At 41.5% G+C, this 24,955-nt stretch overlaps 1 protein-coding gene across 1 annotated transcript in view; it reads left to right on the top strand.

Annotated features, from left to right (window-relative positions):
- The first annotated feature begins 2,883 nt into the window (after window positions 1-2,883).
- LOC138600738 (pyruvate carboxylase, mitochondrial-like) overlaps window positions 2,884-24,955 on the top strand; it is a 354,400-nt gene continuing 332,328 nt past the window's right edge. Inside the window, exons 1-5 of the mRNA XM_069672230.1 lie at window positions 2,884-3,407; window positions 18,976-19,112; window positions 21,442-21,535; window positions 21,906-21,996; window positions 24,544-24,709. Coding sequence (XP_069528331.1) covers window positions 3,406-3,407; window positions 18,976-19,112; window positions 21,442-21,535; window positions 21,906-21,996; window positions 24,544-24,709 — 490 coding nt within the window. The 5' untranslated portion in view covers window positions 2,884-3,405. The remainder of the gene's footprint in view (window positions 3,408-18,975; window positions 19,113-21,441; window positions 21,536-21,905; window positions 21,997-24,543; window positions 24,710-24,955) is intronic.

Here is a 24,955-nt window from a genome sequence, read left to right as displayed (position 1 = left end):
TAAAGATTCACTCCCTTTATACTTTTATAGAGCTATCAAATCAAACAGTTCCTTCTCTCCCAAGTCTACTGAAGAAGAAAGTAAAACAGTAAGAACTTGTTTTGCCAAACTTGAGAACAGATGATAAAATCTCAAGTTTTATGACTTGTGAGATAATGCACATGCAGGTTGTCTGCTGTCACTGGCACAGTCAGAAGCTGGGAGGTATTATGTAATAGTTGCCACAGCCTTGGTTTAGCTGGAAATTTTATTCAATACTCCCTTGCTGCTGACACTTGATATCATGTGGTGGGAAAAGCTACACAAAGCGTGATACTTAATATGAGCTGATCCACCTGAAAACACAGGCAGGTAAAATCTACAGAAGCCCTACAGAGACCTTCTTAGCTGACTCATCTACATTCCAGGTAGTGCACTGACAAAGATTGCATCAGTGTCTCTTTGTTTCAGTTTGTTTAAATCACTGCAAAGATTAAGGTCTAACTTCAAGCACGCTTGACATCAGAGTAATAAGTGTACACTGTGCTACTGCACTCTAAGGGGTCAAAGGTCGCATTGATGATAAATATTTAGCCCTGCCAAACACGTAATATTTGTGCACCCTTTTGCGTACACAAAGTGATAACAGAGCTAATATTGAGTCTGTTACACAGGGGAAGGAGCCCCATAAAAATTCTTTAAGCTAGCTCCAATGTGGCATAGCTACTCCAGCACTGATGATGTAACACTTTGGCACGCTGTCATTGGCCCACTTGGCATTTCTGAGATGACTCTCTCTGCTACAAAGAGTGTTGTGTGAGAAACTATGAGAGTATGGTATTAATCACAACCTTTAAGAGACAGCATGAGGAGGACAGAGAGAGAGAGAGAGAGAGAGAGAGAAACACTGAGTGTAAGCGACAGAAAGAGAAAGAGCATGTAAAAGTTGGTTTATTTTAAATACACAGACTCTGTTATCATGGAAAGATAAGAGAACACACAATAGTTGAGAAACAATCATGATGGACCTGTTTTAAGTGTATGATTGTGTATGTTTGAGATACCGTATTTTAGTCGTGCATTAGAACATGTAGTTGTTTATGATTTATGGCGTAGGGTGACACTTGTGCTTTCATGCTGTATTCCTCTTAAAATAAGGGTAGTATGAATTGAAAGGCATTTCCAAATAAAGATGCAGTATGTGTGTGAATTGCATGGTTGAGATAAAAGCATAGTAGCCTATTGTCAACTTCACAAAGCAGGACTACAAAGCACCATTTAAAGAGCCTGTAATCAAATCCTTCCCTTTTCAGCTACTTCCTGCTTTTCCTTCCAGTAGTCTCTCTTTCTCTCTCTCTTTTCTCTCATCATGCTCCACTTTTTAAATTTCTTTACTTTACCAAGTAAATTTTAAGGCTGAAATTCTTACTGGTTATTCTGATAATTATGTAGTTTGTACACAAAAGTAAGTAATTTCTCCCTAGTCATCAATTTCTTCTTAGTCATCAAGGTCAAGAGAAATATGAACAATAAGAACAATAGGTCGCTAGCATAACCTTGCTATCTTGCTTAAATGATAGTAAGCAAATGTGTAATAAAACAAACCTAATGACTAAAACATAAACAAAAGCATAGCAAACTGAACACGGGTACATTTTTTCCTACAATTAGTATCAAATTACAGCAGACATTTTGATATGTCAAAACAGGAGAACCACGGGTGTGTCTAATAAACGAGGGCCCAGTTCTGTAGTTTTGGCCCTTGGAGCAAGAAAGACCTGTTAACACATAACTGACACAAGTTTGAAGTTGATATAGGCAATTTCTTTGCAAACAGTTGCCTATTTACACATCCAGCAAACATGGAACAACATTAGCATTTATTTAGAGTTGTGTCTGGCTCCCTGGTAAGTCTAATATTTACTTTTCTTTAAACTCTGGTTTGGTCAAGGCTATTAGGGATGTATCTGACTATTTAGCTGCTAGACGTGACAATGTATTAACTTTCTGTGTGAATGTTGGCTGTGAAAAGATCTTTGGACAGCAGTTTGTTCAACCCAGTTACTGTCAGAATCAGAATCAGAATCGGTGTTTATTGCCAAGTAGGTTTACACATACAAGGAATTTGTTTTGGTGATTTGTATATGTATATGGACGACGCATCTGCTTTCATTGTACGAAAGTGATGCCAAAATAGCCCCGTGATGGGCGCTGCCATCTTGCGATGGTGACGTCATTTGGAGCCAGAGCTGCGCAGTAGAGATCGGTGGGTGGAGCCGCTGTACCCACTTCCTCTAACCAAAACACACATTTAACTTACCGTAAAACAGCAAGGATCCCGCACGTCGGCATATTTAACAGCAGAACAGCTTCCTGTGTTGGTATGAAGCAGATGTTCACAGATATGGAAACCCTAACCCAGTCAGCAGGGGGCGCTTGAAATGTTTTGGCTTCACTTTTAGGGAGCTGCCTTTTTACACAGTCTATGGTTCATCCTCAAAGCAAATAAGCTCTATATTTCTCCTTCCTTTTATGAAAATTATGAGAGCTTTCGACCTACTTGCCATATTTTTCGGAAGCCATTTTTCCATGACGCAGTGAGAAATTAGCCTACTGTTATTAATAACACCTTTGGTCCTAGTTTGACACATTGACATGTCTGCTCTAAAAAAGGCCTTTTAGGTGTTAGTGATATAAAATAAAACAAAATTGGCCTGTAAATTTTTGTATTTACCTACATGATTTAAAGTAACCTATTTCATAGCACTATACTGTATTATGTTATGTTACACAGTGCTCTCCATTGGTCTCGAGCTCTTTAAATCGTGCCGCTCGCAGCGTTCTGACATGCCCTCGTCTGTGATTGGTTTAAAGCTGAGGGGGCGTGCATAGTTGCGTCATGTCAAAGAGAGGGATGAAAGCTTATGGGGAGAGAGAGGGAGTGAGACAGGGGGAGATAGGGAGGGAGAGAGAGAGAAAAGAGAGAGAGATTAAGAGGGAGTAAGAGGCAGGCGCAGTAGCAGACTCCTATATCCGCCAGACGGAGACGGACGGTACCAGCTGCTAGCTAAGTTAGCTCTAGTAGACAGTTAGCAACTAGCTTCAGAGTCCTCGCGCCTTCACCACATATGAGGGACTGAGCAAGAGTGTGTCTGTGTGTGCGCGTGTGTATGACAGCGTGCGTGTCGACGCTTTGAGCGCCCGCTTGGCCATCCCAAAGTCACTTGGAGTGTAGCATACCTGTGTGTCTGTGCGTGCGAGAGTTTGTGTATATATAAACCCACCTATCTCCTTCCTCTTCCGAGCTGCAGTGTGTGTGTATTTGTGTGTGAGAGGTTAGACGCACACACATAAACACGCTGATAGCCGACAGTTTACACTCGGTGTCCTGTTACTTGATAGAGGATTCACCCGCACAGCGCCAGCATGTGAGTACAGATGGGTAATGTGTGTGCATGCGAGTGTTCTGGGTCCTGTGTTTGCGCGTGAGGCTGTCATTGAGTGCATTTGACCTAAAAGCAAACCATTTCTCTTTTTTTCCTTAAGTTATTAGCTTCATGTGTAACCTGACTTGCATGAGTTCTCTCAATGTGTACAGAACAGATGTTTCAAGTTTGGTGAGTGCAACTGTCATTGCTGCACAGTTGGTCCAGCAGAACCAAACTCAATGGAAAAGTTGTTCAGAAAGTAAATACTGACCTGGGTACTGACATTGCTAGCTTAGCTGAGTAAGTTATGTCATGGCTCACTTTTATTGTTTTGGACAGAAATGTGCACATGGAAACTTTAACTCCTCATAGCAATAGTTGCCAAAGTGGGGTTAAAGGGCATTGTAGAATATGCTAGGGGTCCCTCCCAAAATCAGTTGCTTTTTCAATGGAGTTTTGTGTTAGTATGAGTTGCTACCATGACAAAGCATGCAACAATGACTGCTTTTGTCACACATTACCCAACTTCCAAACCTTAAAATTGGATGGTGAGGTGCAATAAAATCCTGTGCAGCTTCTTTACTTGGTGGAAACATTTACATGGGATAACTGGTATTTAAAAGAGTTGCAGGCTGAGCAGAAGAGACTACATTTCCCTCTGTGCCTGTGTATAGAGGGTAATAAATGTCTGTTTACATGTTGAAACTTGTAGATTGCATAACATGCTTGTTTCCTTGAGAGCTCTACATCAAAGCAGCTTGGAAATGTGTGTGCGGAATGACCTAATTTTCCTCAGTGATTGTCTGTGTTGCAGTTATCTTGTCTCTGCACTTTCACCTTTGAACATGCGTGCATATGTATTGTGTCAGAATCATTTGAGTGTACAGTTTGTTCATCCTCAAAGCAACCTTTACTCTGCTTGGAGCAGTTGTACACACAGAACAGTTGTCCAATCCCAGAGCTGAGGGAGGCTCAGTGGGAGTTGTGCAGTGATCAAACCAATGACATTTGTCTGCACATGTCACAGGCAGGACTTCCTTAAGTGATGATGTGATCAGAAATATGCTGGCAGAAAAGGCAGTTGTCTGCTTTTTGTCTTAGCGATGCAGGGTGTTTCAGTGGTCCCCTTTTCATGAACGTACACTCTACCATGTAAATTCCTAAAGAGGAAATTTGTAGTCTTCTCCCCACAAAATGTCTTACCTTGATGCTTGACATTGAACTATTGTCGGTCTCAGTGTCCTCAGAAAGACAATTAGACTGCTGAGTTGTGGAGGGCTATTGGACAGACATGACTCGTTGAGCTTCTATGATCGCAACAAAGCAGTAAGATAAAGAGTATGTATGATGCAAAGTCATTTTACCCCCTTTCTGTTGTTGGTGTTACTGCAACCAGTAGCTTGTAACTGTGCTGCACTTGAATTTAGAATGTACTTTGGATGTAGGCAGTCCTGGTATTCTCAGAGGAAAAATGTAACATATATTTGTAATTTCATGTTATTAAGTTGTAAGTTGTTCCCTGAAGTTTAAAAATGAGTTGGCACACTTTTTTGAACGAATTAGGCTAAATCAAGAGACCTAGTTGTTAGAGAAGAGTGCAGAGAAAACATTTGGAACTCAGGTGATAGGCTTCAGATGTGGTACAGCATGCTTCTGAACAGAAATGTTATGCCTCTAATGTTTGCACTTAAAGAATAAGCATGCCTCTTTCTCACTGCATGGGTCTTCTTGTGTGGGATGATGCACATTTGCGTTGCATTTAAGGGAAAATATTTCTTTCATCTTGTAGGCCTAATGAAAACAATTTTTTCATGACATGGAAAAACGTCTGAAACATTGTGTTTCAGTCGGTTTCGCCACAACAGTGTTGATAATTTATGCTAATGGTAACTACCTTTTCCCAAACTAGATACTAGATGTTTTGAAAATACAATAAAGTAAAAAGACTGCGTTTTTATCTTTCATTATACATGTTGCAGACGTGCCATATTCCCTTAGCATGTTTTTGTCCTTCAAGAATGTCAGCTAATAGCGGTCCTGACCTGTTGTTAAAGGGCCAGTTCACCGATTTTCAACCACTGTCCTATCATGCTATCATGGGGAGGTAATGCCATTATCGAATGGAAAAATGCAATTTGGCTCTGCACCTTTGGAGGACACTATCCGCTTCTCCAGTGGTCCCTGGAAAACCAGCCAGACTATGTAAAACGCGTTATCTGGAGGAGGCCAGGGAGCTTGCTAATCACACTTCCTCAATCTAGGACGCCCGCCTCCGATGTCCTGCCTCGTTCAAAATCGTCAGGTTTGAAATGTAGACTGCAGACCAGAAGATTATTTGGACGATCCACCGGTATATTCTCGTCTTATTTCGGACTGGGCCGTTCTTTTCAGGGGGAGGGGTGCAATGCACGCTGGGTGTTGCAGGAATGTAGAATGGGCGAAACCACAAGCTGTTTGCACAAGTTTCTCCACAGCTATGGCGCCAATTTCAAATACTGTTGCTTTTATCGGTTACAGAGAACACCAGCTTTGACTGACTTTCACTTCATGAAATAAAGACAGAAAAACTAGCATTTTATGCGTTCTGGGAAACACTTGACCATCTCTTGTTTCATACTGCCAAGGAAACGACAAGCACATCGCTGTGATTGTGGTAAAGCAGTAAATCTGTCAGACCAGGAAGCGATACTACACAATGAAAAGGGTGCCAGTTGTGAGAATGAACATAAGCTGTACCAGGCACTCTGACTCCACAAAATATTATTAAATAGATAGCATAAAGATTAATTCTGGTTAGCTATGCCTGTGGGTATATAAATTCTGACCAATTAAGTGTCCAATTAAGCTATTAAACAATGCTGCTCCTCTGCTTGACCCAACATGCATCACATAAAACAATCCTTTCCCCTTCAACTGATAGACTCTTGGTTTAACCTTGACTGTCTCTGTGTTATGCCCCATTCTGCTGTCCAATTTTAGGACAATACATAAGTTTAAGGGGGTGTTTTTTTTCACTGGGCCACATGGCACTTACTGACAATATGGTTGCTAGGGTTCATGATAGACCGATCCAACTGTGATTAACAAGTGCACAGCGGAATCATTAAACCCTGCATGAATATTTAGCGTCAGCAGTGTGAGGAAGCTTATTCTTCCCTTAGGGTTAAGTGAGGTCAAAGAGGGTCAAATAGAGGGTATGTTTCATGCTGCTAGTAGCCCCTCACCAACATTAGACCCCAAAAGAGCAATTTCTTTTGCAGATAGATGAATCCAAATCAAGTGTGAAAAGGGACTTGTCTTATACAGAGAAAATACAGTTTTGCAAAATGTAGCCAGAATAAACTGAAATCTATTTAGTCTGTTTTGGGCTGAGTAAGGTCATCAAAAAGACAACAGTAAATGGTAGCAAATTGTGGAAGCACACTTCCCAGATATCCAGACAGTGTTGCATGTGTGACGTCCATGGTTGGCTCCGGTTGTAACTCTTGCTTTTCCTCGCTGACGGTCGCTTTCCTTATTAGACTGTTTGCCTTCATCTGAGCATCGAAATTGTCTCTTTTCCTTTCACCGATCTTTTCTTCATTTGTTCAGCCATTGTAGATCAAAAAACTTGCAGAGTCTGGAAAACAGCTGCCTTAGGTTGCATTAGCTCCGCCTACCATCTCTGGCAGAAAAAACCACTGCTGGGTGATGGAAACGCTAACTGCGCGCCGCTTGTGATTTTTATCTGCAAAAATCGCCACAGACACCCAGTCTGTAAGTCTGCAAATGCAAAGGGTCCACTCATCAGTGGGCCATAGGCTGGATCACCATTGTGTTACCTCATTCGGTGATAGATAGTGACTTAACAGACATTTATTTAAATGAAAATCTTCGGGATTATTACTTTCAACTATGCAGTCCAGTGAAGATCGAAAATTGGTCTAGGACAGCAACATGCACGACCAGAATTATTTAAGAATTATGTAATAAATTTTGCACTGTGCAGCCTGTAGCAGCAGGAGGCTGGAGCATCGTGTTGACACAGCTGGTACAGGGGCTGAGTGATGGTCAAAGTCAAAAGCAAAATGCAACAGTTTAATCTGGCTGGAAACAATCCAGACAATGTACCACAAATTGTATCTTTCATACTAACACAACTAATGTTTGTTGAATTGCTATTTTCAACAAACTTTTCGGGTTCATTTTTAAAGACTTAAAATGGGTGTCAGGGATGTTTTTTGAATAAAAGGAAACTGAAACACAATTAATGTTGTGCAAAGGTAATTGTCCAGGTCCTGTTAGAAGGCAGGGTACTTTTTTCAGTCTTTCCCAGACTGCTTGTTAATTTGAACTCATCGCCGAGCTCAATATTCTAACCTTTTATGCTGCCACCACCCAATTTTTAGTCCAGTCACAACCATTTGTTTTGTCTTCACAAAAACACAGTCTGCCATGACAACCATGTTCCCGCTGTCTGAACATGTGTCGCTGTGATAATCTGGACCTGTTTAAACCTCATCCTTTATGTTTCCATACTGGCCTGACTCAGCATGTTCTATACTTAACTACTCTTAACCTAAACCTTATTCCTGCACTCGTTTGTACGAGGAAGGCTGTCAGTTTATTGGTTACAAACAGTCTGGCTTGTACTTTGCCAATTTCTGTGTGGGCTCGGAAAAGCAGTGCCTTTTGAAGTGACCTTGAACAGGAGGAAGATGGAGAGCACAACACATTTTGCACTTTGTATTAACCAGTATAGCTTCCTGTTAAGTGTTTACTTCAGATTAAGAAGTAAACCTTTTATTGACATAATGTGAAAGTTGAGTTCCATCTGAGTTTACACACACACACATTCACACACAATTCTCCGTTATACTTATCAGGTTAGGTGCAGGTAGGACAGAGGAGGAGACTGCTGATGTGGAAGGAGGGAGGAAGGAAGGGAACGTGGATGAATGCACACCAATTTTTCCATTTCATTCTTCCATTTTACATTAAACTCTTTCATAACCTTCATTGTTAAAGGGCCTTTCATTACTTAGATGTATGTGTGTCAGTGTGAGGCAATCTCCCATTCAAACATGTTGAGGTTAGACCTCTGGGCCTCTTTGTGCCTCTTCAACTCAACCCTGTCTGACCCACCAGTTGGCTCACATTACAGACAAGCTGTGCTGCAGGCATTGTGTCAAACCAAACAATTAAACTCAAAGTACAATGTAATTCAGGATGAATCATGCGCAAATATGCATTTAAGAAAGGAATCATTGCTTTTAATGTAATTATGTATCAAATTTGCATCTGTGTATTAGGTATACTAAAGCCCGGATCCCACAGAATCCGTGTCCTCTGCGTTCCGTGTGCGCTTCCACTCTAGTCAATGCTTGTGTTTCCACAGCACGCGGCAAGTTCCGTCTCTGACGCGTCCCAGAAGCGTCTCTCCGCTCTGCTCCGCTCTGCTCCGCTAAAGATACGCGCCAAGTTTATTTTTGACGGCCGCCTCAAGCACGAGTCAAGCTGAACAGAGCAGAACAGGAAGTCAGACACGAAAACAGCATAGAGCATCCGGTCATTTCAGAATAAAACACCATGTACAGACTACCGTGTTTATATCCTATCACCATATCAATATCACTTCATAACCGGTGGCTCGAGGCCAGGAGTCAATCAATCGGTCAGAGGGCCCCAGAGGTTATTCTATGTCATGGACGACGAGAAGTTCATTTCGGAGGTGCAAACTGTTGTTTGTGTGTCATATCGCAATTCCCGTGCAATAATGTAGTTCTCCTGTGATCTCGTGATCTCACAATCTCGCAAATCCAGCTGCTTGGGCCAGTACCCCGCTGAGCTGTGGACCAGAAATGCCTCCTGTGGGCTAGGGTGGACGCCGTCTGATGGACCAAAACCTTGCCGTGTGAGATCCAGGCTTAAGGGTTCTTTCATTAAAGCTTCAAAGCTATTTGATAGAATCCCAACATTTTGGTGTCTTGCATTAAAATAAGTTTTGGTTTATTGACCCTTCGCTAAGGCCCTCCCTTGAACGGCCACTGTCCAATCCTACGTTAGCAACCGTAACTAGGTGTAGGAGGCCTGTCAAGCTTTCAGAACAAGGAGAGATGGCGAAAGTTTAGAGAGGGGTGTCATATATTTTGCTTTTGCAAAGCCAAAGACTCAAGAGGAGAGATGTCAGGCATGGATTAAAAACTATGGAAGACAGTCAACTGTTCTCCGCTTGAGATCCTGTCTGGCTTTGGCTACCACCACTGTTGATATGGGCACAGCCTTTATTTTACCACCCCTTGGTTTGTGCCACTGTTGTGGCAGAGTTGTACAGGATTTTGTTGGGCTTTCCTGTTGTGCCTTTAGGAGATCCAGTGTTTGGATCAAGCCCACGATATGAGAGCAATATCCTGACGCGCCTTAAACAAAACGAAAAAGTGTGATAATTTAGTTTTGCTCGCAATGGGCTAAAACATATTAGATAATGAAAGTTATAGGGAGTCATAACTAAACATTAGCTTAAATTAAAACAATATATTGACTTAAACTGCTGTGCAGAAACATGAATTGTGGTGTGCCTGACACTTGCATTGGAACCGGTGAGCTTTTGCGTCGATTTTTACGTCCTCTTCATTCTCAACACTCCACTGACAGATTTTATTCTGGATGTAGCTTTCAAATGCGTATTGTCGTCCGTTCTGTCTACTTCTCTCTGATATTTGGGAACTATTTTTTCAGAAATTTGCTGTTATTTCCCCTGGAGCATCTCTCACTGCCACAATATTTACATGACAAGTTCCAGCAAAGAATGTCAAAATTGGAATAGGAATTGAAACTTTTAGAGCTAAGAAAGCTCTAAAACGGTTGGTTCACTACGTCTTGTCTTGTCATAAACCTCTTGACTGTTTTTGTTTTTGGGAAGCTTGTGTTGCGCCCAAGGTCACCAAGGAACTCATTCTCACCCTTCACAATACTGTTATGTCTTTCGCACTCTTGAAGACTAAATCACATACAGGACATCTGGCCTCTCCTGTTCAGGGAACTCTGAATTATTAGATATTAGCTGTAAAGGATGCCAATGTTGCCAAAGTTCACACGGATAGCCATGTGTATGTATTAACCCCACAATTGGCCAATTCGGGCAAAGTTAATGCTTGTTATGTGTGTTTGTGTGTCACATTATCTCTGTCTGTGTGCGTCAAAACAGAACAGAACTTTGAGCTGGAAGAAGTTAATGTATGAACCAGAAATCAGCCCTCTTTCTTTAACGCCGCCAGACACACACGGGTTACTCCCAGTAGCCTTTAACCTTTGACTCTCTCCACAGGGGAGTGTCTGATGTTTGTCGTGATTTAGCTGTCCTGACTGTGGACAATTTGGGTTATTGATAAACTTTGCTGTGAGGAAACGTGGGCTTTTGCTTGTTTGTGCGTGTGTACGTGCTGTTTGGTTGGAGGCAGACAAGGATTTATAGATTGGACAACAGGAAGAGAGAGGATCATGGAGTGCATTTGGCATAAAACCTCTACATTCTATTGTGGCTTTCGCTCTGTGTTTTTCTGCAGTTTTGAAACTGATGTTAGCATTTAGCTTTGAGGTGTGAAAGTGACTTAACAGTAAAATCTTATCAAACCGTTTCACAGTTTTCTGTTTTTCAGGTAGATAAAGTTTCATACCTGAGGGTCTGCAAGTTTTAGGGGTCTCCAACTGACCCTCCAGACTGAATCTTGTGGAGCTAAATGTTGCTCAATAACTTCAGCCAGATTTCTGAACCCTATAATTAAAATTGTATGTGTTGCCTAGGAAGCAGAAAGAGCCGTGATGCTCCCAGTTAGAATGGCAACATAACTCATTTTAAAGATACTTAAGTATACTTTGGTATCTTGTGAAACTGAGGTAAATTATTGACTGACTGGTTTGTAAGTAGGATATAAAACTCCACCTCCAATTTATTAGTTTTAGGCTCAGTTAAAGGCCACAGGTCAAATTCTTGGTTGAAAGATCAGTTAAAAGGACCAAGGGAGACTTTGTCACATGGTTCCAGCTTTTACAGATAAATGTTAATTTTGAAATATTGCATAATGAGTAGCACTCATTCATTACATCAAATTACATCAAAAACAATCAAAAATCTTGAGTATTTATTAGATGTGGAAAGACGATTAGAAATGATGATGCCTTTTCAAACTACAGTAAAATAGGACCCAACAAGAATAACAACCATGTAACTCAATATGCATTCTCGGATCCTATCGGCCTATAGTCTGACAACGATATAGCAGTTAGCGCTAAACAACTTCCAGTCAAGGCTGCTGCATTGGTTACAGAAAAGAATCAGCCTTCACAGGAATTTCAACATCATGGTGATGATTAGGGATGCACGATATTGGATTTTTTTGCCGATATCCGATATGCCGATATTTTACAACTCATTTAACCGATTACCAATACTGATACCGATATATTTTTTTTCCGCACACCTAATTGCAGAGATCATCAACTCTCTTCTGTATTGGAATTAGCGTACAGTATAATGGTGATACTCTTATCACATTTGTTACAACGGTCGGGGTGACGGGTCTTGAGATGGTTAATCAAGTTTGTAGTGTTGAAAGACTTTGCCTTGGCTCCTCCTCGCATCAACGAAGCTGAGCAGTCATTGCAAATAGCAGTTTTGCTATCTATTTCGGACACTTTGAAAAACTTCCCCACCATGGACATTTTGGCTTCTAACTCTCTCATGCTGCAGGTAGACACACGTGGCGTCATCACGCTGCACCGCGCAGGTGTTCTTCGCGCCGGGGACATTGCGGCGAGGTCGGGCATTTAATCAAGTATGCAGCAGCCCATTAATTTATCGGTTAATTATATCGGCGGATATCGGCGTGTTGGCCAATATTGGCCGATACCGATAACGTGTCGATAATATCGTGCATCCCTAATGATGATGCATTTGTAGAAAGTAAAAATGAGGTTTCATCAGGTCTGTCCTCAAGAGGAGAAGAAAACAACTTTTAAAATGCTCGTTTGTTGAATGGAGGTCGAATCGATAATTTCTGATGCATTCGAGGAAATCGAGAAATCTAAACGCTCAACGGATTTGTCTGAAGTTGAATTTTAGATCTAGAACGGATTGTTAGCTGAACTTGCTGCAGATGTCTGTTTATAGAGATCAATAAGAGGCAAAATCATTGTCGGATCACGGACTGTTTTTCCCGCATACCCCAGCCTGCTGATACGTGATTGGTCAACATTACTCGGACTACAAGCGTAGTACAAACGGAAACGAGAACTGGAAATCCATGTCCCTGCCTACAGATTCTACATTTCTATGTAGAATCTGTAAATAGAGATTACTCATTATAAAGCATGGGAACCTTTTATTAGTCTGAGACATGAATTTATTGACAAGCTACTAACATGTGTTTGGTGTAAGCCTTATAATACAGCTTGATTTTATGCAATCCTTACACTGGGATCACGTGAGGAATCTGACCTCTGACCTATTGTGACTTAGCTCAAAGGCCAATGTAAGCCTTGTAATCCATCTGTAAGAGATTTTCTTTGTGAGAGTCGTGTGTGGGAAAAATAGAGGTTTGAATGACTTGGATTTTCTGTCACTGTTGTTAGAAGTAAATCTCTCCATTGTTTCTTACCAAAGCTACAGGGATGACAATATCAGACACTCGTAGTATTTAATGCAGTCCATGTATTTAACACCTTAGGATGAACATTACATACTCTTCAAATGACGTTTGAACTGAGTTACTAAAATGATATCAGTTAATATTTCTCACGACAAGGACTGTTTGTTTACATTTAAACAGTGACATTTTTGATCTGTCCAATCAGATCACCTATAATGTTAACAGACTGATTGATCAGGTTCTATCTACTCTGCACTATTTGATAAAGGTGCTGCAGTTGTAATTACTATGCAGGTAATTAGATGGATATTGATGGCAGTAAATACGAGCTCTACAATTGTTTTCTGATTATTGTAGGTATGTTGTGATACTACAGTGTTGCAAGTTAGATTATATTGCATCTTATCTCGACTAATATTTGATTATGTTGTAAACTGATGATGCATGACTCTGATGTGGTGTGTGAATGAACCATGAGAGCCGGAGTTGGGACATGTTCTTGGATCCACTGATGATAACATTTTACTGATGTTTGTTTTTACTTCACAAAAGACGATTTGTTCAAACCTTTTTGTCCAAATGACGCAACCACATGAACTGCTGTTGCGTTGTGTCCTTCTGCTGTCCACACTACAGTGCATGAGCCAACAACAAATGTTGTCTGTCTCACCAATCACATGCGCGCTTGTTGTTGCTCAATAAGAAAATGTTTTTTCCTTTCCTATTATACCTTCCTACAGCATTCACTTTATTCCAAATTGCACTTGTTAGTCATAGTGAGAGAAAACACATGCTGATGCCTAGTTTGCTTCTGCTGTAATTTTCTAAAGTGTCCTAAAAGGGTCTAAAAGTAGAAGTCAATGCTTCCTCTATTTTTTTATATTTATAGGTAAAGCTAGAAGCCAAATACGAAGACAAAAAAGCAGACATCTTTAAGATACACCCCGTCAGTGTTCCCTTCAGGAGATGAGGTCAGCACCTAAGAAAATGAGGGCCCTTGAAATCCTATTTTCTTCTTTTCATATCACCGTTATTTCCTCTGTAAAATCCGGATGAACAGTTTTATCTCTGAAGCTTTCACCGGAGACAGAAAAGGAGACATGCAACATGGCATCGGGCCCCAAAACCAAAGTTACCCTTTGAGTTTGATTTGAGTGTCCCCACGTTTCACATTCCTCTCATACCATGTATCCTTTAGCTTGCCTCAATGTATTTTGGCAATATGAGTCAAAGCACAAGTGAGCCACTTGCTGTAGCACATTTTATTGTTTGCTCTGTCTGTCAGTGCAGGGAAATGAGAAGAAAGAGAGGAAGAGTGTCATGAGCTACTTTGAAAAAATGTTGAATAATGGTGTCAAAATGAGAGAAGTCTTTGAATCAGACAATGACGGGAACAATAGAGAACAGAGAGAAAGTGGATGTGGATGAGATGACAGATACATACTGTTACTTGAAATCTAACCTTTTACTATTCAGTAATTTTTTTTTTTAGAAAATACTTATTCAGGATTAAACACTACTATTAACAAATGTATCACAAAAACAATCACGACTACTAAAGTGTAGGAGGACAAGAGGGTTGCAATAAGTTTGCTAAATTTACTATGAGAAGCAAACTTGACAAGATACCTAACGATATGGATCACGATATTCATTAATTTATAAAGAATTGTAAAGTTCATGTGACTATTATCTCATCTTAAAAATATACCCCGATCAGCCATAACATTATGACCACTGACAGCTAAAGTGAATTACATTGATTATTTTGTTACAATGGCACCTGCCAGGGGGCGGGATATGTTAGGCAGCATGTGAACATTTTGTCCTCTAAGTTGATGTGTTGGAAGCAGCAAAAATGGGCAAGCATAAGGATGTGAGCGACTTTAAAAAGGGCCAAATTGTGATGGCGAGATGACTGGGTCAGAGCATCTCCAAAACAGCCGGTCTCCAGTGGTCAGTACCTACCATAAGTGGTCCAAGGAAGGAAAGCCTGTGAACCTGTTACAGGGTCATGGGTGGCCAAGGCTCACTGATGCGTGTGGGGAGCGAAGGCTGGCCCATGTTGGTCTGATCCAACAGAAGAGCTCAAAATGCTGATAAAGTTAATGCTGGTTCTGATAGAAAGTGTGCGTCGCTTACCTGGGGCATGGCACCAGGATGCACTATGGGAAGAAGGCAAGCTGGCGGAGGCAGTGTGATGCTTTGGGCAACGAAATTGGGTAGCTGTCCTTACCGATGCAAAGATAACAAGAACCCCAAATACATTTAAACAAGAAGCACAATTAAATACAATATTGCATATTGCGCCCTCTTTAGTGCTGCACATACCCTTGTATTTCACATTTGCTCGTGGAAGTGTAGTCCTATTGCACAGTGTTAATGTTCAGGTGTTCAAATGTTCATGTTGATTGCAGCTATGACTCTGGCGTAAAACCTGTTTCCATCCTGTTTGTTCGTGCTTTGATTGCCCTGAAACGCCTTCCAGAGGGCCTTCCATAGTACATACTGGTACTAATCTCTTGCACATACTGTACATACATACATTCTCTCATGCATATTCAAAAATACTGTTTGCACACGCATACTTCATACATCTTTACTAACGTAAAAAACACTAATAAAGTCTGTACTGATGTTTAACAGATGGACTTTGAAGCTGTTTAAAACAAGTAAAAAGTAAACGCACTTCCTTCATGGCTTCAGCTGTCGCCATAGTGCCATGTTGGAGCTGCACTTTCCCTTTAAAGTATCGTGCCTCCCGGATACATACATACCAAGGCACACAGACATACGTACTAAGCACACATAAGTCTGTATAAACAAACATACTCAAGCATTTATATGTACGCACTTCTATTGTAAGAAATTGCACTTCAGCTGTAGTGTAGAGGTAAGGTCAGTGCAGGACACAGATAACTCTTGACTAGTTTTTCCTGTCTGCCTGCTACATTTGTCTTGTTCTCCTCGGCCCTGCTGTTGTCTCGCTGTCGTATTCAGGCCTTGGGTAACTGTATCTGTCTCATAGTGTGACTCTGTTGCTTTTGTGTGGCAGCAGTATTCTGTTTCAGCGTGAGCCGACACTGCAGACAGTCTTCAGACAACTACAAGCATTTTTACATTGGTTCTTGATTTTCTTCTTTAAAGTTAGGAAATAACTCGTCATACAATAATTAACACTTGTTCTCACGGTAAAGGAGGTTTTTAGTACAACAAACTTTGCCCTATTTGCTTCATGTTGTGTCAAGCAGTCTGTCCACATTCTCACTACATAGGGGAGACAGTTTTGGGCGTTCATGTAACTTTTATTTGAGTAATTTGTTTGCATAGTTAATTGTAAATGTCTACATTTTTTAAACTGTAAAACAAGTCTTATCCATGCACTGAATAATAGTTTAAAGTGAATAAGACGCTCCTCTATACACGGGTTAACAGGTGAATTTAGCTATCCTTTTAGTTTACGTTTATATGTGCCATCATGTATGGCATTGTTACTGTTTGGTATAGACTGTTTGTACATTACAGTAAACAGCAATGCATTTCATATGTTTAAATATACAGGAAATGCTGTATGTGAAACCCTGCAAACACGAGTAACAAACAGGAAGTGATTGTGCATGATGAGATAATGTGCATGAAAGAAAATAGATGGAAAACAGCTTTTCTTCTGTCTGAGTCAAAGTTAACATGATGTCCTCCGCCGTAGTAGCAGCTAAATCGCGACTATGGCGGAGGACATCTACTGGACCGATTCAAAAAAGTTTTTGTTCCTATGAGTCAAAACCCAAGTTTGTAAAAATAGGGCCCAGGTTTAAAAATACTGAACTTCTCCTTTAAGGCTCTTTGCACTTTTGTAGCTGTTAGTTTTTAATGTTCTGTGAGTTTTTAAGTGTATAGTGGACCATATTGTGACATATAACAAGGCAAATTAGTTTTGTCAGTTCTGAGACTTCCCAGCAGTGGCACTTTCCCAGCTTTAAAGTGATCTCTTCTCCATTGACTGCAATGCTGTTGTTTGACCACAGTGTGGCAGCAAAGCACTGCCATAGAGGTGTAGCTCTGTAGTCAGACCAGAAGAAGAAGCTTCCACCTCTGCAGTGTGAGGCTCACTGGGGAGGCTAGCAGCCTTTTTTTCCAGGGAATAAGACACCTACCGTCTAGTTAAGGAGGTAGTTGTTGACTATTTGCACTTTAATGCCTGAGTGTGTGTTAATTTATGTGTATACATTCATCTGTGTGTATGCCTTTGTGTACCTGTGCCATTGACATGTGGTGATGGGTAGGTTTGTCTGTGTATGTTTGGAAAAATGTGCTTCACTTTAGAAACTGTATGTGTATTGGGGAAATGTTTTTAAGGCCGCATTTACAGTCAGAGTTAGAGGGAAGAAATGTTTTTGTTTTTGTTTGTGTGCAGTTAAATAATCAATGTTGTCCCTGTGAACAACTGATTTGCATGAAAAAGATTAATATCAGGTTTGTTTCTTCCCTAGTGGGGCAGTTTGTATGATTGTATCTAAAATGTGTGGGATAGGAAAGAGGTAATTAGAAGGTTTTTATGGTAATTTGAAAAAAGACACCAGCAGAAACTCTCTAATCAGACACACCTGCAGCCGACTGGTGGCTGGCAGGAGGAGCAGCAGCTGATTGGCATTTTTAATTTGCACCTTCCTGTCATGCAAAACAGATTTGTTTTGCTTGTAGTCGAATTTCTTTTCCCTCCACTTTGTCTTTATCCATTTAGTGCACTTCACAAGATTAATTATAATATTAATCTCCCTCCCACAGAATTACTGAAATTGACTATTTCTTAAGTGTCCTCCTTATTTTTAGGGACCCCTTATAACATAAACTATGGTACCTGTTCCCTTTGTCAACAAATGATCAGCAAATTAGTTTTTTGAAGATTGATTTACAAGCATTTCAGTGTCGGGTGATGTTATAAATCTCAAACTTAAAGTGGTAATCTCGAAGATCTCAGTTTCGTTCTCTTTGGTGCCACCTATAGTGATAAGCGGTAATTGCAGGAGCACACTTCCCAGATAACCAGACGTCCACGGTTGGCTCCGGTTGGAACTCTTGATTTTCCTCGCGGACGGTCGCTTTTCTTTTCAGACTGTTTGCCTTCATCTGAGCGTCGAATTTGTTTCTTTTTCTTTGGATTTTCACTTATTGTGGAAGTTGTATCTGTAGTCATCGATCTTTTCTTTGTTTGTTCAGCCATAGTAGATTAATGTTTACTTGCAACACTTGCAGAGACCGATAGATAGAGAGATAGATAGCGATAGATTGTGACTTAACAGACATTTATTTACATGAAAATCTTCAAGATTATATATTTAGTATCATCTGTACTCCCATGCATTATATGGGCAATCTGGCATGTTTATCCACAGATGGCGTTCAATTTTTCTGTCTTTTTCTTAAACTTTTATAGTTATGGGCCCAGATGTCAAATTATTCGTACATCATGCTGCTTTTGGAATAATCCCAAATTCCTGATGAATATTACAACACCAATTCCAAATCTTTGAGGGAATATCACACAGTTCAGTGGCACACGTAACCCTCGGCAACAACCAAGGGCGCTGCTTGAGTTAAAGTAATCGATCTAAAAAGCGCTACCGCCTCTTGTTTAATCATTTTTAAACCTTCAACTTGCTCTCCAGAGAAGTTGAGCTCAGCAAATTGTTACTACATTGACTCGAAGGAAATATAAGTTGTAGGTTTGAATTGTCTGATTTGTTGAAAACAAGTGTTTATTCGTTCAAGGATGGAGAATTTGTTGGAAATTATGTCACAAAAGCATCTATGAACTCTTTTTGTGTGACTGTGTGTGTGAATCTGTAAAATCGTTCATTGTTTACATGAAAATCTTCGAAAATCTTTAAGTTTTAAGTGTGTACAGACGCTGTATGTTAATTATTTCCTTTCCTTTTCTTTAGGATGTTGAGGTACGCCGTCGTCCGAGGCGGACTCGGCCTGTTGGCCGTGAGGAGGTCATGCGTTGTCTCCCGCTTTACCCACACTTCCCCGCAGAGCGATTATCGACCAATTAAGAAAGTCATGGTGGCCAACAGAGGTGAGAACCTATCTACATCCTAACAGTTCTAATTCACCAACTGAAGAGGACCAGAAATTCAGATAGCACTGTTAAATTAAATGCAGTTTCATTTATAATGTAAGAAAAAAGTAATGACACTTATAATCTCCCTCAGGCAAAAGAACAGACTCCCTGAATATTTAATTGCCTTCATTCAGTTTGCCTTGGCACATACTTATATTTAAGCACACACTGTATGTGGGTGATTCTACAAGCTAGCTTTGTTTGCTTTAATCCAAAAGCAGGGAAACAGAGTTGGAACGGCAACCATAGTCCTCCATGTACACTAGGAAGTAGAAGATGGGAGCATGGAGTTCTCTGCCTGTGTAACCTGTTGTATGCAGTGTAACATACAGTTTAACAACAGGCAAATGTATCGATGTGTTTTAAGCTGCTAGGAAGCACTATAAGTAAGGTCTACATAACTGAGATTGAAGTCTGAATGGAAACATAATTATAGAGACGCTCATATTTCCCTAAACATTAAGAATCCAGCGGTATGTTCGTTACACGCAGCATAAACATCCCTGAAATGATCCGGTAATACTTCTAATCAGCAGACCCCCTCCGGTTAATGCTAATGCTGTCCACAGAGGCAGTCACTGTGCAATTAGAGCAACTCTGTCAGGTGACGTGCAGGATTTGAGTGACAAATAAATGTATTCATGCATATTATCCTAATTGCTTTTTAGAGCCTCCCTTTTGATTCGTTCCTGCGGACACATTTAAAGTGCTTGATTTGATTCAGTGTTTGATTAGTGCGTGGGTTCCACATACAATCTAGACCCATGCTGGGCTCCTATACTGCACACAAGAAGTCCGCATTGCACATATGCATGCATGCATGCATACATTCATGACCAGCCTCCCGTACAGGGGCTCTATTTAACTGAGTTAATCCATCATTTTGATTTGAATAGATTTTGCTCTCCGCCGCACACTCTCTCTCACACACGCGCACACAGTGGGGCTTTCCGTCAATCTCTTTCCTTCACATTGGCGTGACGTGATCTCAACACCACATTAGATCACATTCATCACACTGTGGCGCACTGGACCGTGCTCAGCTTTAGTGTGTGTGTGTGTGTGTGTGATGATGATGGGAGAGAGACCAGACCATCATATCATATCAGCCCAGATTCCACTCCACCAAGCACATCTCCTCTTTGCCAATGCTTTTCTTCTCTATCACTAATATTCGCCTTTCCATTTCTTTCCTTTCTCCTGTCCTCTACCCCTCCTACCTCCTCTCCTCCCTCCCTTTGCACTCCCTGCCTTTCTCAGCACTTGTCAGATTTGATTTTCCTCTGAGCCACTTGCTATCTTCCTTTTTGCCCCACGTGACTTCTTCTTTTTTGCTATCCTCTTTTCATTCCTGACTTGATTTCCCTGTTTTTACTCTCCACTGCTCTTCTCGTCTCCTCTCCCCATATTTGTCATGTTGTTAAACTTGCCAAACTGTGTTTCTTCTGCTATGTCAATTCTTTTAAGCCTCCCTCTTGGTCCTCTTTCTCTTTTTGCATTGCGCTTTTCGAAACTTCCTCTATTTTTTGACCTTTTCTTTCTTTCTTTCTTTCTCTCTAGCTTAAATAACATTTAAGCCATCTGGCTTTTTATACTGTCTCGCTCTCTCCTCTCCGTCCTGTCTCTTATTTTCTTCCTTCTACTGTAGTCCTCGTCTAAAATTCACTTTCTTCCTTGCTCTCGTTCTCTTTTTGTTTTTTCGATGTTCCTCAAATGTTTAAACCCTGTCCTCCCCTTCAAGCTAGAAGAACACATTCAGTGAAAATACTTTTTTTCTCTCCCCAAATGTGTGCTGCTTGGAAAACAAGTATTTGGCTGTAGTGACAGCAAGATTAAAGGCAGGCGGTGTTTTGGTTGTCTAAAGGCGAGACTTTACGCTCTGTGTTCTGTAGACTTGTTGCAGCGTCTGTGGATGTTTTTCCACAGTGTGATGAAGTAAACCAAATAGTTTAATCTTGTTTTCATCTCATGTGTGTCATAAAAGATTTAAAGTTTATTTTATTCTCTCAGAGGAGGCATTTATCACAAAATTGGGCCAATGCTACAGGATGTTGATAAAATCATTTTAAATGTGTGCTTATAAAAAATAGACAACTACAGCATCTTACCACATAAAATCTACTCGAATAAGGAAAGAAAATATTCATTTAAATAATACAGGGATTAACAGTGAAGGAGAGAAAGAGCATCATAACAGAATGATGGCAAAATGTAGCAATGCAAGAAACACAATATGATCATACTGTACCATGCATTCCTCACATGTTGTCCCGTTGTTTTCCAGGTGAGATCGCTATCCGTGTGTTCAGAGCCTGCACGGAACTGGGGATCCGAACCGTGGCCGTCTACTCCGAACAAGACACTGGACAAATGCACAGGTACTAATCCCTGCTAATGTTAGAGCCAAACGGCTCCATGAAGGATTGAATAAGAAAGCGTAACAGACAGAAGTCTAAACGACTGGGCATTGACCATGAAATGCTCGCAGTTAATCAGAGCCAATAGCAATTAAAGGAAGCTTGGGAGCATTTTTCTCCTCTCCAGCGCTTTGGGACAGTTCTACTTTGTGGTTGGTATTAAGTAGGTAAATAAATATATGTGTTGGCATAAGAAACATTCAGGTAATCAAGCATCTTAATCTGCCTGAGATACACTTCCACAAAGCCATTGTGTGCTTTTAGATCTGATGCACAGTTTTGTTTGCATTTGTCGTTCCATCCAAACGTTCCTTTGCCCTTGTCTCGACAGGCAGAAGGCAGACGAGGCTTACCTGATCGGAAAAGGCCTGCCACCTGTTGCTGCATACCTGCACATTCCTGACATCATCAGAGTAGCCAAGGTAAAGAGCACGTCTCCCAATATGTTATATAGGACTTCTTTCAAGGGAAAACGACAGCGAATTTACACTGAAAGTTTTACAGTACTCAGCCTGTGAAAGTAGTTTTAATGCTTAATGACTTCTGGAGTCCTGGAGGAGCTTTCTAAAGTCCCCAGTGATGTCATTAGGGTTTCCTCAGCGTGGGCTTGAAGATAGAAAACTTTAGTAGGAAAGCCAGCGTTACAAAAATGGGAATGTAAAATTTAAAGCCAAGCATGAGCAGGAAACTGCGAGCATGGCTCTGTCCAAAGTGGAAACCCACACTTAAACTCAGGAGTCACCATGTTCTACTAAATCTATGTAACCTGTAGAGAAAGAAAAAGGCAGTGTTCAGTTTGTGGGGGTGTTGTATGCAACTGTTCCTCTGATCTGTTGTTGTTGTCTTCAGGAGCTCAGCTACCATCCTGAGGTTTCCCCCTGCTGTCAGTAAAACAGCAAATTTAATGCAGGGATGCAAACACCTTTTGGTGAAATTCGCCGTTTTGAGATCAAAATAGGTCACCTACGAGATTTGTGGAGAGGTTATTTTTGGGGGAGGGGGGTTAAGAGCACAGAATTGCCAGGACCATTTGAGGTAATCCACAGAATTCTAAGTATGTGGTTTGGAGCCTTCTACTAATGTAAACCCTGAGAACCTTCTTGACGCCGGGGACACACAGGAGGCGTACTCGCTGTGATGCGCTCTGTAGCGCTGCCCGCTTCCTTTCGGCGCCCATGTTAAACAATTGGTGTGTTCTCAGAGAGAGCGCCCAGGCATACTGCGGCGCAGAGCTCCGCGGTCGGCTCGTGAGCTGCAGTGATGGTTTCGGCGTCTGTTCTATTTTCTCCACCGACCTAATTACACAACACTGGTAACAAACACTGTCTATACCGTGTCCATTCATTCACTGTTTACTCCTATAGGTGCTCAAGAAGAGGACATACAGTACATGTACAGTGTTATCCAGTAACACATAAAAAGCTTTACGTTTCAAATGCATGAAGTTATTTTATCAGCTCCACCTGGAATTACAAAAGAGCACAGGAGCATGCCCCCGGCCCCCCCTAGTTGTGTCAGGTTTCCAATGTTTTCTCGTTTTTTACCCCTTACCTGTTTGCATCCCTGTTAATGACTTTAGTGGCACAAATAATGCAAAACAAGTAACAGACAAATTCCTTTCATTCCTTTCTGTTTCACTACATTTAGCTTAAAGCTAAAGTAAAGGGGAAACACTTTCATCTAACTCCCTCACCCCACCCTGGTTCAACTCTTGTCTTTTTTTTTTTTTTTTTACTGTCCTTGACTCCTCTTCTCCACCTCGTCCTTGCAGCTTCCCTCTTCCTCTCCTCCTCTTCCCTCTGACACTTCCCACTGTGTTAGATTGAATGTGTTCCTTGTTACCTCCTTTCCCTTCCACCCTCCCTCCATCCCTTCAGGATGCGCTGCCAGTTGTTCATTATCATTTTTCTGATCAATCGCTCACGGTTTATAATTTTCTGCGTGGGCATGTGGTCAGCCAGCCAAGTCGGAGAGCCTCCGCCGTCCAACTCGTCTCTCAAAATCCGTCTGCCTATCTGGGAGCCCAGCCACCCCATGCTAGCGTGGAAGTGTGTGTGTTCTTTCTATGCTGCTCTCACTCTCACACACTTTCAAACCTCTTCTTCACACTGTGTGTCACTCTGCTACTTTGTGACTAAAATAACCAGCCGTCTCTGTCCCAGTACCTTCTGTGTGCGGCTTTCTTACTACGTTGTGTGTGTGTAAGCTTACAACTGTGAAAGCAAGAGTGTGATCTTCCTTGTATGTGTGTGCGTTTTCATCCGTCTGTGTGTGCGCAGGCGAGTGGGTGTACCTGCCTGTGTGCATGCACTTACTGCATTCAATGTGTGTGTGGCTTCATGCCTCCCCTGGCTTGCCAGTAACAGCTCCCTTAACAACGGGACAGCCCATAATTATAGTCCGCCTCGTATCCAAGAGCAGATGGCACATACTGATCCAGAGATGGCTCTATCTGTCAAGCTCGGCAGCTACTGTATCTGTCTGCTACCATGTGTGTTTGTGTGCGTGCTCTCAGTACACCCCCATGACCCTCAAATTATGCGTGCCTGTCTGCTCGCTCAGCCTCCTGCCGGTGTCCATCCAGCAGATGATGATTAAAGCGATTGTAACTAAGATAGAATGAGAGTAAAATATGTCAGCAGCTCACTGTCCCTTTGCTGAAAGTGAAATGTTTGCACTTGCCAGCAGACAGTGTGTGTGGTTAAGCAGGCAGGTTAGAGCGTGTGATGCCTCTCTATGTCCCTCAGCAATAGTCAGCCAAGTGTTAACTGGGGCCCAGCGGTCGGTCCCTATTTACCAGAACTCCTGCTGCTGAGCTGGGCTGCATTTCCTTTCCTGGTTTTCGCTGGCATGTTAGCAGAAACGTAAAAAGAAATGCGAGTAAATCTAATCTAAAGCACACAGGAATATGATTAATTTGTAATGTATGAAATTACCTTTTCTGTCTCTTCCCCTCTCTTACATCTCAGGACAATAATGTGGACGCTATCCACCCAGGCTACGGCTTCCTCTCTGAGCGCTCAGACTTTGCGCAGGCCTGCAAAGACGCGGACGTCATGTTTATAGGACCAACCCCAGAAACTGTCCGCAAGATGGGAGACAAGGTGGAGGCTCGCTCCCTGGCCATCAGTGCAGGTATGGAAAGGGATTATTGGCAGTGACAAGATGATTTTAGTGCCCTTCTGAGGCCTGTGTTATTATTGATCAAAGTGTCCAAAATCTAACCAAATTCCCCATGAACTCTAGTGCTTGTTGTCCACCTCCTCCCCCCACCTTTCACCCTGCCATTGCCTTGCTAGCTTTTCTTTTGGCTTTTACTCCCCAAACATGAAATTTGTTTTTACTGTTGGGAATGAACACATTTTTAGAACACATTTTCAG

This window comes from Semicossyphus pulcher, unplaced genomic scaffold (assembly GCF_022749685.1).
Source record: "Semicossyphus pulcher isolate SPU_LCO1_2020_fin unplaced genomic scaffold, fSemPul1.0.p SCAF_21, whole genome shotgun sequence".
NCBI lineage: Eukaryota > Metazoa > Chordata > Actinopteri > Labriformes > Labridae > Semicossyphus > Semicossyphus pulcher.
The sequence above is the reverse complement of the archived record's forward strand: the minus strand, read 5'-3'. Positions and strand labels throughout refer to the sequence as shown.